The following is a 15,567-nucleotide window of genomic DNA, read 5'->3' on the forward strand; positions in this document are numbered from 1 at the left end:
CTGATTACCTGGCTGCTGTCTGGCTTGTACTCTGTGTTTCTGTCTGTTTTGTACTGTTGTCTACAGTCTGTTTGTTGTCAGTTCTATTGGTTTTCTATGTTTTCTGTCCAGTCCTTCTGTAGTCCCCAGTTTGGTTCCCCGGTTCCTCTCTGACCTAGGACCTTGCCTTGTTCAAGCAGTCAGGTCATCCCTTTCGGGACGGGTGCTACACTTCGAGGCGGGTCCTATCAGAGAGGTTCAAGGTGTTCCGTTCTGATCTGTAGCTCTTTGGTCTACTCCTGCATCTAGTCACCATTAGTTTCGTGTCTACACACCTGTCCAGACTGCTCTGGTACCTTGCTCACCGTAGTTTGCTCAGCAGTCTCAGACAGACGTGACATTATAACTGGCCTTATAAATTTGCGCTAGACACAGTATGGATCCTGTTCAGTAAGCAGATTAAAGCTATATCTGTACAGGATCCAATGCAGGCTTTGGTTCAGCAGGTTCTGGCATTGGCACAACAGATGGGGGTCATTATTCAACAGCTGTCTGCCATTAAGTCTTTACCAGCATCTCCTGATGCCTCAGTGTAAACTGGCATACATTGGGACTTTGTTTCATTTCGAGAGGCTTTTAAGCTATATTTCCGTTTAAGGCCAAATTCCTCAGGGAATGAGGTCTAGAGACCCTCAGACATGGGCGTTCTCCCTTCAAGCCACTTTGCCTGCTTTGTCCTGGGTAGAGAATTTTTTTGCGGATCATTTTGCCCTCAGTGGAAGTAAAATCTGTGTTCTTCAGCAAGAGAATAGTCAGATTGAGGACTATTGTGTGTAATTTCGACGCTGGGCGAGCAGAACTCAGTGAAACAATCCGGCAATGAGAATCCAGTTTTGTTACGGTCTATCTAGCAAAGTGAAAAATGTAATGGTTCAGCATGCAACACCATGCAAGCTGGAGGATGCTATGGCCCTGGCGATTAGAGTTGATCACCGTCTGCGTGAAAGAGTGCATGAAACTGTCTTCATCCTTATCTTCTGCATTCTTCGAAGACATTTCGGAGGAGTCTGTGGGAATAGGGCCAGCTTCCATCAAAATAGAATGTAGGTATAGACAATGGAAGAAAGGTTTGTGCTTTAATTGTGGTGAAGATGGTCACTTTATTAGCAGCTGTTCTATAAGACCCAAAGACTAATTAATTGGCAGGGGCTTCAGGTTGCTTGGTTGGTCAAGTCCAGGCAAACTTTCCCAGCCAAATTAATTACAAGTTGTAACATCAGGTCTGCTGATGTTTGTTTGGATAGTGGGTCGGACATTAAATTGATTAATCTCAAGTTCACCCTAAAATCTGGTCTGAAGATGGAGACACTTACTAATCCGATTTCTGTTTCCACTAAAGATTTATCCCTGTCACGCCTTAGGTTCATAGTTTATGAGGTACTACGGTATTAAAAGTTGGGCAATTTCATGAAGAAACTATATCTTTGCATGTGTGCGAGGGTTTGCCTACTGATGTAATCCTAGATTGTGTTGGTTGAATATCCATAACTAGATGATCAACTGGGTTTCCAGTAATATTTCTGGTTGGGGAGCTCATTGTCTAACTAAATGTACTTCTGTGACTACCCTGACAGTGAGTATTAGCCCTCCTCCCAATACTCTTAAAAATAATTATTTTTGGTTATGAGTGGCCAATACAAACTCTGTCGTCTTTTCATAGTTTAAATTTTGGTTCTAAGGCTGCAGAAGACCCTCCTCACAGGGGACTAATGTCATGTCACTGCCGGCGCACGCATACTTAAGTTAGTCCTGACTAGTTAGGGTTAATATCTCCCTGCTGCTGTTTAGCTGAAGTTGTTGCTGGTGATTTACAGCTCTGTCAGCTAATCAGTATCCTCATTAATTATGTCAGCAGCTGTGCTGTCGGTGAGGATTGACGGCTCTGTCAGCCAATCAGCAACTTCCCTTTCGATATATAATTTGGCTCTAGCTGGAAGTCCCGGTTATTCTTCTTGTATTCTAGTCTAGTCAGCACTCACAGGGTAGCTGGCTGCTGTCTGGCTTGCACTCTGTGTTTCTGTCCGTTTTGTATTTTCTGCATTTTCGCCTATTGTCTGCAGTCTGTTTTTGTTTGTTGTCAGTTTTGTTGGTGTTCTGTGTTTTATGTCCAGTCCTTCTGTAGTTTCCGGTTCAGTTCCCCAGTTCCTCTCTGACTTAGGACCTTGTCTCGTTCAAGCAGTCGGGTCGTCCTTTTCTGGACGGGTGCTCCGCTTCGAGGCGGGTCCTGTCGGAGAGGTTCAAGGTGTTCTGCTTAGATCCGTACCCCTTTCCTTTGTTCGGCTCCTGGGTCTAGCCATCTTGTGTACACACGCCTGTCCAGACTGCTCTGGTAGTTTTGTCAGCAGTCTTAGACTAACGATAGATAGATGTTGCAATCCCAGGTAAACATCTAGAAGAGCGGGGGAGATGTATATACAGTACCTGAGAACCCGTGGAGATGAAAAAGAACAACAGTTTAGCTCTTATATGTTCTCTTTTTCCCTTGCAAAAACACATGTAACACATACCTCCTACACCAAAGTCTGTGACAGATCAAATATGCAGGATACTGCTAGGACCATTACGATGGATACAAATCTGGACGGAATGTATAATGGACACTCAGGAGCACAGCTGGTTACAGCTCTAGTAGCTGTACTGTAACTTCAATGAGCCGTGCACCTTGGATGGCAGCAAGCAGAGATCTTGTACAGCATGAGAAATTGACACCGAAAGTATTTGCTGCAAAACTGTATAACCTTCGATTATACAAAGAATAACCTTAATTGTTGAAACTGGAATACTCAATTAAACCGGACAAGTCGCTCGTTGCATTTCAGGTGTAGCTGCCATTTCCGAATAAGCTGCTGGGTGTGTATGTATCTACAAGTGACAAGTTGGTAGTAATATGGCGCAGCAGCGACAGACGAAGGCAACGCATTTTTTTTTTTTACAACAAACTTTACTACAATAGAAGTCAGCTGGTTTCACCCTCCACAGGAGGCTTCAATACTGGAACATTGCATTATAACATAAGATGGCATTTATCATTTGTTACATCACTTTCCAAAACTGGGTCACAGCAATTTACCTGCTCACGTCAGATGGCCATTAGCCGTAATCACCTGTCCTACACATAGCTTAGACCTTATACTGCCCCCATTGGGGCTGCGTCTCATCACTGAGATACACAATGTCGTAGATGTCACATAAGCGATACATCTAGGTCTGTCCCCGGCTATGTCACATTTTCTTTCAGCAGTACAGGTGTTCTACTGCACCCTTTCATTATATACGTCACGTATCAAAGCATCACACGTAAACTGGAAATAAGATTTCTCACAAACCCACTGCAGCATCCCTATGGTTCTCCACGTCTCCTGGTATCTGGTCATTGTCCGTAACTTTAACCCTGTCAGCAGGCCTGCTAGTAACTTAAAGCCACTCCAAACTGAGCCAGATGACTGTGCTGCTCTCAGCCCATGCAAGCCTTCCTGCTGCCCACATCCTGGCAGAGGGAACGTGGCCCCGTACCGCTACTCTAATCAGCGGTTTCCACCACTTTAAAGGGGTTGTTCAGTTGTAAAGTATTGATGGTCTATCCTTAAGATAGGTCATCAATAGTAGATCAGCTGTTCTCAAGGCCGTTGTGCTCATGGACTAAGATGATTTCTTCAGGAAGTAGACAGATTTGGTAGTATGGGCAAAATTCCCATTCGCTTCAGTGGGAACTTTGCCTGTAGTACCAAGCCAGGCCACTGTAGTGAGAAAGGAGCTGTCTGCTTCCTGCAGAAATCAGCTCAATTTACATGCACACTTGACCAACAAATAGCTAATGAGTGTGGATCCCAGGTGGCAGACAATCACTGATCTATTATTGATGGCCTATCCTACAGATAGGTCATCAGTAGATTGCAAGGGGACAACCTCTCTAAGAGTTGGCTGTGCTGCTGGCAATGTTCCATCTTTCATTTGCATATTTCACAGAGAAATGGATAGCCTTATAAGTCTGTTCACAAGTTCTAGGTGCTTTACCTAAGGGGAAACAATACCCTTCCTGAACCCCATCTACAGGCCTCTTACTAGCCAAGCCAGAAACTTACTGTACACTGATGAGGGGCAATCACCCCAAAACAGTCTGTGTGTACATGATTATCTTCACCTTCTGGAAAGGATTCTGGCTTTGGCTCATAATTCTCAGTAATTGTTACAAGGCTTCTTAAAAGGTCTGACATTGACTTGCAGGAATTCTGCCTTCCAATAGGTGGTGCTGTAGGGACATTGATCCATCTTACATTTACATATTTCCCAGAGGAGCATGGATGGCCTTATAAGTCTCCTCACACCTTCTAGCTGCTCTCCCTAAAGAGAAATGATACCCTTCCCAAACCGCTGGCTCCTCTCACCCACAAGACCTGCTACTGTCTCTGGCTGCATTTACTGCTCTCCCTCCACAGTGAAGCTTCACTCACTCAGTCCTCTGCAGCTCTGTCTTTTAATATTTGGCACTTCGCTGTGCCCAGAACTTTCTTGAACCTGGCTCACACCAGAGGGAGAAGACAGAACTTCCCTCCCTCACACACTTGCCCTGCCAATGGGCTATTCTTCTTGGCAGTGACATGCTAGTCACATCATCGCCTGCATCTTAGAGGGGGCAGAACCTCCCTAGAAGCTCCACACTGCACTTCACAAACATGGCAGCCAAAATCCCTCCTCTGCTGTGGTACTTGGCTTGCGGAGGGGGTCCTTTGCACAAGGCTGGCATTCGCTGCACTAACTCGGCTGGGCTTGGGCCTATCTCTGCTCTCCCTCAGGCTATGTCCTGGACCAGAGGAGGTGGGGCTTAACAAGCAGCACTCAGGCTGCTATAAACAAGGTAAGGGGGCTGCAGGCACTGTTCACTACCCTTATTTATAAATAAGGAATAACATTATTTATGGCCATTATATGTCTTGCATCCTTAATTTACCCCATGTTGCCCCTCTTCAGGGTGTACATCTGATTTTCAGTTCTCTTAGGACTGATGAGAGGAGCCAGGCTGTTGTGCTGTTTTTTATAGACTGTACACAGAGAACTGCAGATTCTGCTCTCTAACTGTCAGAAACACACAGTTACATAACACGATCATGGAGGAGTATACAGCATTACTGAGCAGTGTACATGTGAATAAACAGAAGTAGATAACCCAGCATGAACTGCTGCACCATGTCTGTGTGTGAGTCTCTCCTTATCCCCTTCCACTTCTCATCGTACAATGAGTACAATTACTCCGTCTCTGCCATGCCTATTCTAACATCCCCATGTCTGCTGTGAGAGAGCAGGCAGTGGACATCAAGCTAAATGGAAGGGTGGTCCTTGTGGTCAGCACTTTAGAGTAAATTTTCAACACAACATCACAATTTTAGGTAAATAAAGTAAATAGTAGCTTTGCTTGTTATCACATCGACTGTCACATAAGCACAGGTTGTTTGATAAGTCAGTGCCCTTTTCAGTACTCATTTTACCTAGTGATTAGACATTTCCACTCACTGGGGTCAGGCACAGCAGAGCTTAAATCACTAGTTAGGCCTCCCTCACACAGGGCGTTTGCAGAAACGCAGAGTTTTTCAACGCTGCGTTTACTGCAGATTCCGCCCCGTTTCAGCAGCGCTGGCATGCTTTATGCCAGCGTTTTGGCTTCGTTTTCAGCTCGGCTGAAAACGCAGCCAAGGATGCTGAAAAGAAAAAAATAAGTAATACTCACCTAGCCGCTGCAGTCCGGGTCGCGGCCGCTGGTCTCTGCCGCTGATCCGGGCTTCCTCTGCACTCCCAAGTCTATTGCCGTAGGCCAGGTTTGAGAACCCCGCCTCCAGCAATAGAGTGCTGTGATTGGTTGTCGGCACTGGCTCGATGCCCAATCACAGCCCTTCAGTGACTGTCTCAGCCAATCAGAGCTTACCGGTTTCTTATAGCTTAGTCAAACAAGACTATGCATTTTGCACACAAGAGACTTGGATGTAACACACATCGGACAATAACATGGACCGCCTGCCCACGTGCTATTTAATCTCCATAGACCTTGCACATTGCATATGTAGACAAATGAGAATAAGACATGTGGTATGAAAAAACAGACATGTGAATAGCCTCATAGGCTATAATGGGCCGTGCGCTCTCCGTGTCAATAAACACTTAGGCCTCATGCAGACGGGCACCCACGGATTCCGTGTGGGAAATCCCCCACAGAATCCACCTGTCCTCGTTGCCGGCGACCCTCCGTACCTGTCAGAAATCATATTCTTCTGTACTGCAGATGTGCTGCCGGTAGTGTGGCGCACATGCGCAGTGCAGTTTTCCCCATGCTGTCACCTAGGCAATGACACGGATCCGCAACTCTTCCGCAATGCTCATTGCAGAAGTGCCATGGCAGGGACAGCTTCTATTGACTTCAATGGAAGCCGTCTCTGTGTATCCACTCTGAAAATAGAGTATGCTGCGATTTCATTTCGGCAGGGAGCGGCCGCAAATAAAAAAACGCTGGTGTGCATGGAGAGAGGAATCGCCACACACATCAATGGCCACATTGAACAGCGGATCGCCTGCACCTGCTGACAAGCACGGAATCCGCTGCTCAATTTGCCTTGTGTGCATGAGGCCTAACTGTCCCTGACATAGGGAGGCATCAGAGTATGAAAAACACATTATTACACAGCCTTGGTTTATATTCCCTGCCATATTACAAGGTCTGTTGGAAGGTCACACATTGACTTATAGGGAAGCTACTGTACCTTCCAGTAGATAATATGAAAAAAAAAGTTTGCTACAGTGTTAGCCAGTAGAGTAAAGTGTGATTGTTCTCATTGAGAGAAACCAAGCCATCTTGTAGATATGATACCTTTTCAAGGCTAACAAAAATACATGATGTTACAGCAAGTTTTCGGGATATCACCTTTTTGTCAGGCTAGTTTCATTCATTAGCCAAACGAAGGGGCAATATCTCGAAAACTTGTTGTAACATCATATATTTTTGTTAGCCATTATAAGGTATCATATCTACAAGATTACTTGATTTCTCTCACTGAGAGCAATCACACTTTCCAGTAGATGGCGCTGCAGAGGCATTGTACCATCTGCCATCTGCATACCAAATTTCCCAGAGGAGAGTACTATAGCCTTGTTTTGGGGACATATCAAGTGCATACAATCGTTTATGTGTCAGTAATGATGAATCATGAAGTATCAACCATTTACGAATGAGCTTAATGCAGAGAGACAGATTGTTATGATATACGTAGGACAAAGGGAAAAGAAAATGCTGTAAATAGATAGATAGATAGATAGATAGATAGATATGAGTTAGATAGATAAATATGAGTTAGATAGATAGATACATAGATATGAGGTAGACCGATAGATGATAGATAGATCAATAGATAGATATGAGATAGATAGATGACATGAGATAGATATATAGATATGAGCTACATAGATAGATAGATAGATATGAGATAGATAGATAGATAGATAGATAGATAGATAGATAGATATGAGATGGATAGATAGATAGATATGAGGTAGATAGATAGATAGATAGATAGATATGAGGTAGATAGATAGCTATAGATAGATAGATAGATAGATAGATAGATAGATAGATAGATAGATAGATAGATATGAGGTAGATAGATAGATAGATAGATAGATATGAGGTAGATAGATAGCTATAGATAGATAGATAGATAGATAGATAGATAGATAGATAGATAGATAGATAGATAGATAGATAGATAGATATGAGATTTCATTTATCATCACAAACTAACTGCTTAAAGGGGTTGTCAGTTTTGTTTATTTTTAATTGAAGCATTGAGAAGAAATGCTATGAAATAATTTTAAAAATAGTACTTACCTAATAAAGTGCCCACCCTTCCAGCTCCTTTCCTCCCCGCTGATCTTTGTTTACACTGCTGCAGCAGTGATGTGTCTGTATACCTACAGGACCACAACAGCCAATCTCCTTCCTCAAAACCTCACCAGTGTCATCCCTATATACTATGCTGGGCCTATCTACTACTAGCAAATGTGACTTACAGTATATGACTTGTAATTGGGCAAACATAGAAAATCCAGGAACAGCATGCATGGTACATAAGCTGGCCTCACCTGCCATGCAACTTTATTTCTCCACTGCACAAACTCCACAATATTTCAACCTCACACAGAAGGTCCTTCTGCATAAGGTTGAAACATTGCGCAGTTTGTGCAGTGGAGAAATAAAGACAACAGTAATAATGACGGGTGAAATAGTAAAGTTCTCGTGGTGCCAGTTCCTTTGAGTGGAAGTGATATAGTTGGGTTGATAACGTAAACCAAAGGCTGGTACTGTTATTACCACTATGCGCAGACGGGCCAGGCCACATCTAGACATTACAGAGAAAGACAGCAGAGCCACTGGCGTAACTATAAGGGATTCAGTTGCACTGGGCCTAGGAGCCTTAGGGGCCCATAAGGCCTCTCTTCTCCATATAGGGAACCCAGTACTATGAATAAAGCATTATAGTTGGGGTCCCCGTTACAGATTTTATATTGTGGCTCAGGAGCATCATGTTACGGCTCTGCATTAAGGAGTTAAGAGAAGGTGGGTGGCCCGCAAGATAAACTTTTGCATCTGGGCCGATGAGCCTTTAGCTATGTCCCTGGGCAGAGCCACTGTTGACAACCAACTTATCTCCCCGTCGTCTCCCCACAAAGGTCTGTGCTCGGCCTCCACAAATGCCTGCAATATTTGGAGAAGGGAGCATTTGAAAATAAACATCTTAAGAGCGAGTGCATTGTTTTGTGATTTTGAACACATTGAAATAGGATTCCTTAGATGAGAATACCCCTTTAGCTCCTTAAAGACCAGATACTTTTTAGGGATTTTACCCATCTTTTACTGCCCTGTTTTTTTCTTCAGCTTCCAAAATTACTTTTGTTGCGTTTTTTTATAAGTGACATATAGGGCTATTTTTTTAGATATTTTTTTCACTGACTTTTTTACTGGAGCCCCAGTTACAGGGGAAAACATCCCCTTTCAGTGAGAATAATCACTAACAAAGCTGATCTGGGTCTGCTAGGACTCTGCAGCTCTGATGTAACATAGGGCGTCCAGCGGCCATGTGAGTACCGGGTCACGTAGTGGAAGTACTTCCGCTTTCTCTATTAAGTACATAGCGCTCATTGAGTGCTATAGAGGCTGGAAAGGAGAAGGCAGAAGTGGTTAATAACTATTTCTCCTTTCTCCTCTAGGTCGTCGGATGTGGCTGATAGCTGAGGACCCAACCTGCTCCTTCTTGATTGCGGGAGCAGAAGCTTTACTCCCACGCCGTACTTTTGCTATCAGCTGGGATTAAAGCCCAAGACCAAGCGTCATATATTTACCACCCTAGGTCTTTAATGGGGTTAATGTTTGGAGCAAGGGGAGTGTTAAATCTCCAAAAAACGCTGGGAATTAACTTTTATCACATATTCATAAGATAGGTGATGAAAGTCAGATTGGTAGGGGTCCCCATCAATCCTGAAAACAAGGGACCCATGTCCCTCTCTTCTCATCACTGTGGGATGCTTCTCCCACCTGCAGTGACATCACATCAACAGGAGCCCTGGCTGTGATGCACATTGCGCCTCCATTTATTTTCAATGGGACTGTCGAAAATAGCCGAGTACATGTCTTCAACTATTTCATCAGCCTCATTGAAATGTATGGAGTGGCAGCTGCGCATGCTCAGACATCGCTCCCGTCAATGTGGCGTGCAATCTTTTTCTCACTGCTGGGAGTGCAGTAACCTGCACTGAGGAGATTGGGGGAAATGGGATCCCCATTGTTGGGATTAGTGGGCGTTTCATTTTCCCCACCTATCAGACTTTTATCACCTATCTTAATTCTATATTAAAGTCTATTCTGCTCCAACCCCTTTAAGTCTAGATTTAATAAACTAAAACAGCAGGTGAATTAACTATGTTATGCCTATGTAATAAGTGAGTCTGTGGCATTTGGCCCTTTAAATAGGACACAGCTATAGATTTTCATACAGCACCTAGAAGGAAGATGTCCTCCTGATAAGGTGTTAATAGGCCTGTAATGTATAATGTAGGTGCTGGATCTGAAATCCAAGATCTGAAGGACGGAGCAGAATATAATCTATCATTCACTACATATTTAATACACAAATCCTGACGGCGCTGCTGAGCCCCAGCCCCTATGTGGGTTTAATATAGAAATCCTCTGCTGATTACATAATGGAAAATATTTAATGAGACGCCTCAGGAACCACTTCAGAATGCAAAGAAGCCTTATTTATTATCAATATCACGGACATTAAATATGATGAAAATCCATGAAGTTCGGCGGCAGCAACGCAATGTATTTGCTCAGATACGAGATGTGAGACGTTTTTAGCTGGAGTTGCTGCAGGAAGGAAGTTGAATGTTAATTAGATGTCAACAGTAATTATAGTGATTATGTGGTTGGGAATAGCTAGTGAATGACATGGTAATAGTGTTAAGAAGTAGGAGAACAGTCCGTCCAAGGAACTTACTAGAAGAAAGGCGAACAATGCGAGGGCTCCTTTAACCCCTTCAAGATCTGAGAATTTGGGGGGCTTTATTTGCTCCCACCCCGATCCAGCCCCCCTTTCCACCAGCCTTAACTTTTTTATTTTTCCATTAATATAGCTGTATGAGGGCTTGTTTTTTGCCAGACAAGTAGTATTTTTAATTATTGCATTTAATGTACTGAAGAGCTTCAACATTTTTTTAAGTGGGGTGAAATGAAAATAAAAAACAGTTGCGCCATTTTCAGGGGATTTAGTGTTTATGATGTTCATGATGCAGTAAAAACGGCTTGTGGACTTTATTGTTTGGTTCAGTATGACCACAGCGATACCAAATTTCTATGTTTTTTTATGTTTTATTACTTTTAATAAGCAAAGAAACATTGTGTAAACAAAACTTGCTTTCCATCGCCATATTCTGAGGCCTATAATGTTTACTTTTTGAATCTGGCGCACCTTAGGGCTCATTCACATCTGTGTTAGGGCTTTCCTTTCTCTGTTCCGTTTTGGAGCAGAAAAATTGAATTAAAGTGGAATTAAACATCTTTGCTTTTCCCTATTGATTTCAATAGGTTTTCAAAAACACTGAATGCTTTCAGTTCCGTTATGTTCCTGTTTTTTTAGGCCGGCTGCAGACGGCCGGGTCGGATCCGGCAGCGAGAATTCTCGCCGTGGGACCCGACCCGAGCGCCTGCAGAGAGCAGCGCATACTCACCCGCGCCCCGCAGCTCCGGATCTTTCATGTGCCAGCAGACGGGCAGCCGGCGCATGCGCAGACCGGAATCGGCGGCGGGTGAGTGACGAAATAGGACATGCCGCAGTTTGTTTGCCCCGCGAGATTTCACGCGGCCAAACCGCGGCCGTCTGCATAGGAGTGCGTTTGTTAACGCAATCCTATGCAGGCTTCCAGCGGCGGAAATCTCGGAATTTCCCCCCATCTGCAGGCGGCCTTAAACTGAACAAATAGTGCTGCAAGCTGCACTATTTATTACTAACTAATCTGAATATTAATCTTCATTTTATTTTAATTCCCCCGCTCATCCTTCCCCACAGTTTTTATACGAGCCGTTTATTAGTTATATCATCTCTTAAAGAGGTTGTGCCAAAAATACAAATTATACCCTATCCACAGGTTGCTGATCGGTGGGGTTTTCAATGGTAAAAATCCCACCAATCAGCCAGTTATCCCCTATCCTGTGGATATCCTGTGGATAGGAGATAACTTGTAATTCTGGTAAACCACTTGATTTGAATAAGGGTGGTTTCACACTAGAGATGAGCGAACGTACTCGGTAAGGCCGATTTCGCAATCGAGCACCGCGATTTTCGAGTACTTTACTACTCGGGTGAAAAGTACTCGGGGGCGCTGTGGGTGAGCGGGGGGTTGCAGAGGGGAGTGAGGGGGAGAGGGAGAGAGAGCTCCCACCTGTTCCGCGCTGCTACCCCCCGCTCCACCACGCCACGCCCCGCCCCACAGCACCCCCCGGAGTACTTTTCACCCGAGTAGTGAAGTACTCGAAAATCGCGGTGCTCAATTGCAAAATCGGCCTTACCAAGTACGTTTGCTCATCTCTATTTCACACCTATGTCAGGGGTTCAGGTTTGCTGCTCCATTCCCCATGGCTGAATTGCTCCATCTTCGGACGGAACCGAACAGCATCAAATGGACCCCATTGACTATAATGGGGTCTGTTCACTTTCCGCTCAACTATCTGGCTTTTAGCCGGAAGAAAAAGCATGGAGCACTTTTTCTTTCAGTATTTTGTGCCAGATGTGCGACGGAACCTGCAACCGGAGGTTCCAACGCTGATGTGAAACCACTCTAATACTGTAGCTCCAAAGTCTTAACACATGAGCCTTCCCTGCTTCTAACCTGATCTATCCCGCCCTGCGAGGGCAACTCTCCACCATAGCTTGCTAACCCCATATCATAATAGTCAGAATAGCCAAATTTAGGAATGTAAAAATAAGTTTATCCTTTTCCTTACATCACAGAGCTGAGTTTACTTGTCAGAGTGGGAAGATTCGTCCTACTGCTGGGAATACGGCAGGCAGTGTGATTGACAAGTTCTGTATGAAACCAATAATGTGTGTGGAAAATAATGATTTTCATGTGGGAGGTGAGCAGAAAATGAATTTTACAGGTGCTTCTCACAAGCTTCTCAAGGCCAGTTATCTGTATACATTTAAGTACCATTGACGGTGATTAGGCTTACTGCAGATTATAGAATTTGGAATGGTTATAATGAATCAGTGGTTTTTGTATTATAAGTCTTAAAGTGGCACTAACTTTTCAGACAACTTCTGCTCATCTACTAGCTTGTGTTAGTCTCATCATTTATGTAATAGAGTTGCTTTTAAAAATGTTGCTGCTTTACCACTGTAAATCACATTTGAAGTGGCTGCTGTAAGGGGTCTCCCTACCAGTTTCTCTGCAATCCACTGTCTGTTGTTAGGTACAGGGCTTCTGTGGTAACAAGGATATAGGGATGTTTCCTTATCAACAGGGGGAGGAACTATCTTCACAAGGACACTCCCGTGCACTAAGAGACTGCAGGCTGACAGATTCTGTATCTGCAGACACTGTGATAATGATTTTACCTCTTTTGGGTGTGTGTGTCTACACAAACTCAAGAGAGTGGGTGTATGTTTACACACCCACTGTTGGGTTTACTAACAGTTTGGCCAGCATGCCTGACTCATCCTGGGACACCAGAGGGGCGGATATTCAGATGGTCCTCCCTGCTGATTGGACTAGAGACAGTACAATGCAGCATGATAAGTCAAGGTAAGGAAGTGCAGCATAAAAGATGAGCGATAAAGCTCATCGCTCATCATGCAGTTTAAACAGCGGCCGTTCAGTAGCGAACAGCCGCTGTGTTATGTGAATGGAGGGGGGTAGGGGAGCAAGAGGAGAGAAATCTCCTGCACTGCCCCGCCCCCTGTGGCTGCTCCCCTGTAGCTTTCCGATTCCCATATTTCTGTTACCATAATTTGCCTCATCCTGTCTTCCCCATGTTTTGATGATATAATACAAGTCTATATTGATCCATTGTGGACATGAATTACTTCTTGGTCTGACGTTTAGGTGACGCCTGTGAGGGGCACTGTACTTGCACCCTGCAAGAACATACCAATACGAAGGTTTCTGGGTGATAATCTTAGGAATCCATCAATGTACATTTCTTGGTGATAGAGACATGTTGCCCTACAAGAACTGTGGAAATGTGAACAGCACCCCTAAACTCCATATCAAAAGGGTTTACTGGCATTCTTACCACCACATGAATCTAAAATTATGAGATATTCACAAGCCGCACCTTGTTCTGCACAGAAACAACTTTTGTAATCCAACATTTGGTATAAATCGCACCCCTTATGGGGTGTAATTCACAGAACTGTGCCAGCACTGAAATTTAGGACTATTAAATAGTGTGCATGAGCGAAGCTTGGCATCCATTGTTTTAGCCCTTAAAGGGGTTTGTCCAGTTGTAAACGATTTAGTGCCTACCCTCTACGTCATCAATAGTAGATTTGTCAGCTGTGATTTCTGCTGATCAGCTGTTTCCCCCTGTGTACTGAGTTATTTTCTGCAGGATGCAGACAGCTCCATTCCCACTACAGTGGCCAGACTTTGTACTGCAGCCCAAGTTCACATTGAAATGAATGAGAACTTGGCCTGCAGTACCAAGCCTGGCCACTGCAGTGGGAATGCAGCTGTCTGCTTCCAGCAGAAGTCAGCTCAGTGCAGGAGTGCACCAGCCCAAACAACAGTTGATTGGCAAAGGTCCCTAATAGATCTACTATTCATGACAAATCCTGAGGATGAACACTTAATAGTTTGGATGAACACTCAATAGTTTACAACTGGACAACCTCTTAAATAGTCATGATTTTAATGGTCATGATATTGTGATTCACAACCTGTTTTACTGTATATGATGCACAATATCTGTCAATTCCATTACCCACCCCCCCAACCAAGTACATCAGTCGGATACCTGTTTACAGGTATACCCCCTGCAATGGTCTGCAATCGGTAGTCTCCAGCTGTTGCAAAACTGTTGCAGGACACCATGGCATGCTAGGAGTTGTAGTTTCTCAACAGCTGGACAGCTATCGGTTGAGAATCCCTGTTTTTTTGATTCCTCCCCAGTTCTATATCTTCTCATTGTAATGCTAATTATTTACCAATTCAATCCACCACGTGGTCACATGCAAAAGTTCATTTTCTAATCCACCACCAATATGCAGATACCACCCAGTACATGTCTCCTCCTCCCTGTATGTATTTGTGAATCTATACATAGGAAATGTGTTCCCCCCTTGTATTCTACTATGAACCCATCTCCACACATAAAGTACAGCTAAGCCTCGAAACACAGGGAAAAGCTTTCTGCAGCTAGTAAAAGTAGCGCACAGATCCCCCAGCCTTCTACAGTAATCTTTAATGTTATGACAATTCTTGCCAGCCCTCAAGAACAGGAATCTGAGAGGCTTCTTTTTTTTTCCTTGCTGGGTTTAACATCTCACTTTCCTTGCATCGATTCCACTGCTCCTCTTGATTTACTGTACTTCATGCAATAGACGGGCAGCTGGAAGTCTCTACACAGAAGCTTTTTGGGAATCTTGTCTGGTTTAGCATGCTACAACCTCTGATTCATTTCCAGACAGCAGAGTTGGATTATCAATTCCTTTGTAAATGTGTATGGTGATATTCGCTCCGGTAAGTCATGTAGGATTGTTTATAGTGGGCTCTGGGGGAAGGATTTTATAGTTTTCATTTTTCTTTAATTATTTTCAGCATTTTTTGAAATAAATATATTTAATATTTATTTTATTTATTATTTTATTGCATTTTAAATGTATCATTTATTTATTTTTTTTATTTTGTATATTTGTAAACATAAACATTTATAAATAAAATATTTAAAATGAGCAAAAGTATAAAAGTAATATGTCAATGTGTTATTAATGC

At 43.6% G+C, this 15,567-nt stretch overlaps 1 protein-coding gene across 2 annotated transcripts in view; it reads left to right on the plus strand.

Moving 5' to 3' along the window:
* Positions 1-15,567, plus strand: part of SYNPR (synaptoporin) — a 214,832-nt gene that overhangs the window by 86,458 nt on the left and 112,807 nt on the right. Inside the window, exon 1 of one of the 2 annotated variants that reach the window (XM_066596631.1) lies at positions 14,991-15,315. The exons of the other annotated variant lie outside the window; for it this stretch is intronic. Coding sequence (XP_066452728.1) covers positions 15,292-15,315 — 24 coding nt within the window. The 5' untranslated portion in view covers positions 14,991-15,291. Of the gene's footprint in view, positions 1-14,990; positions 15,316-15,567 lie in introns of those variants that run through there. 2 annotated transcript variants of the gene reach the window in all.

This window comes from Eleutherodactylus coqui, chromosome 3, assembly GCF_035609145.1.
Source record: "Eleutherodactylus coqui strain aEleCoq1 chromosome 3, aEleCoq1.hap1, whole genome shotgun sequence".
NCBI classification, from domain to species: domain Eukaryota; kingdom Metazoa; phylum Chordata; class Amphibia; order Anura; family Eleutherodactylidae; genus Eleutherodactylus; species Eleutherodactylus coqui.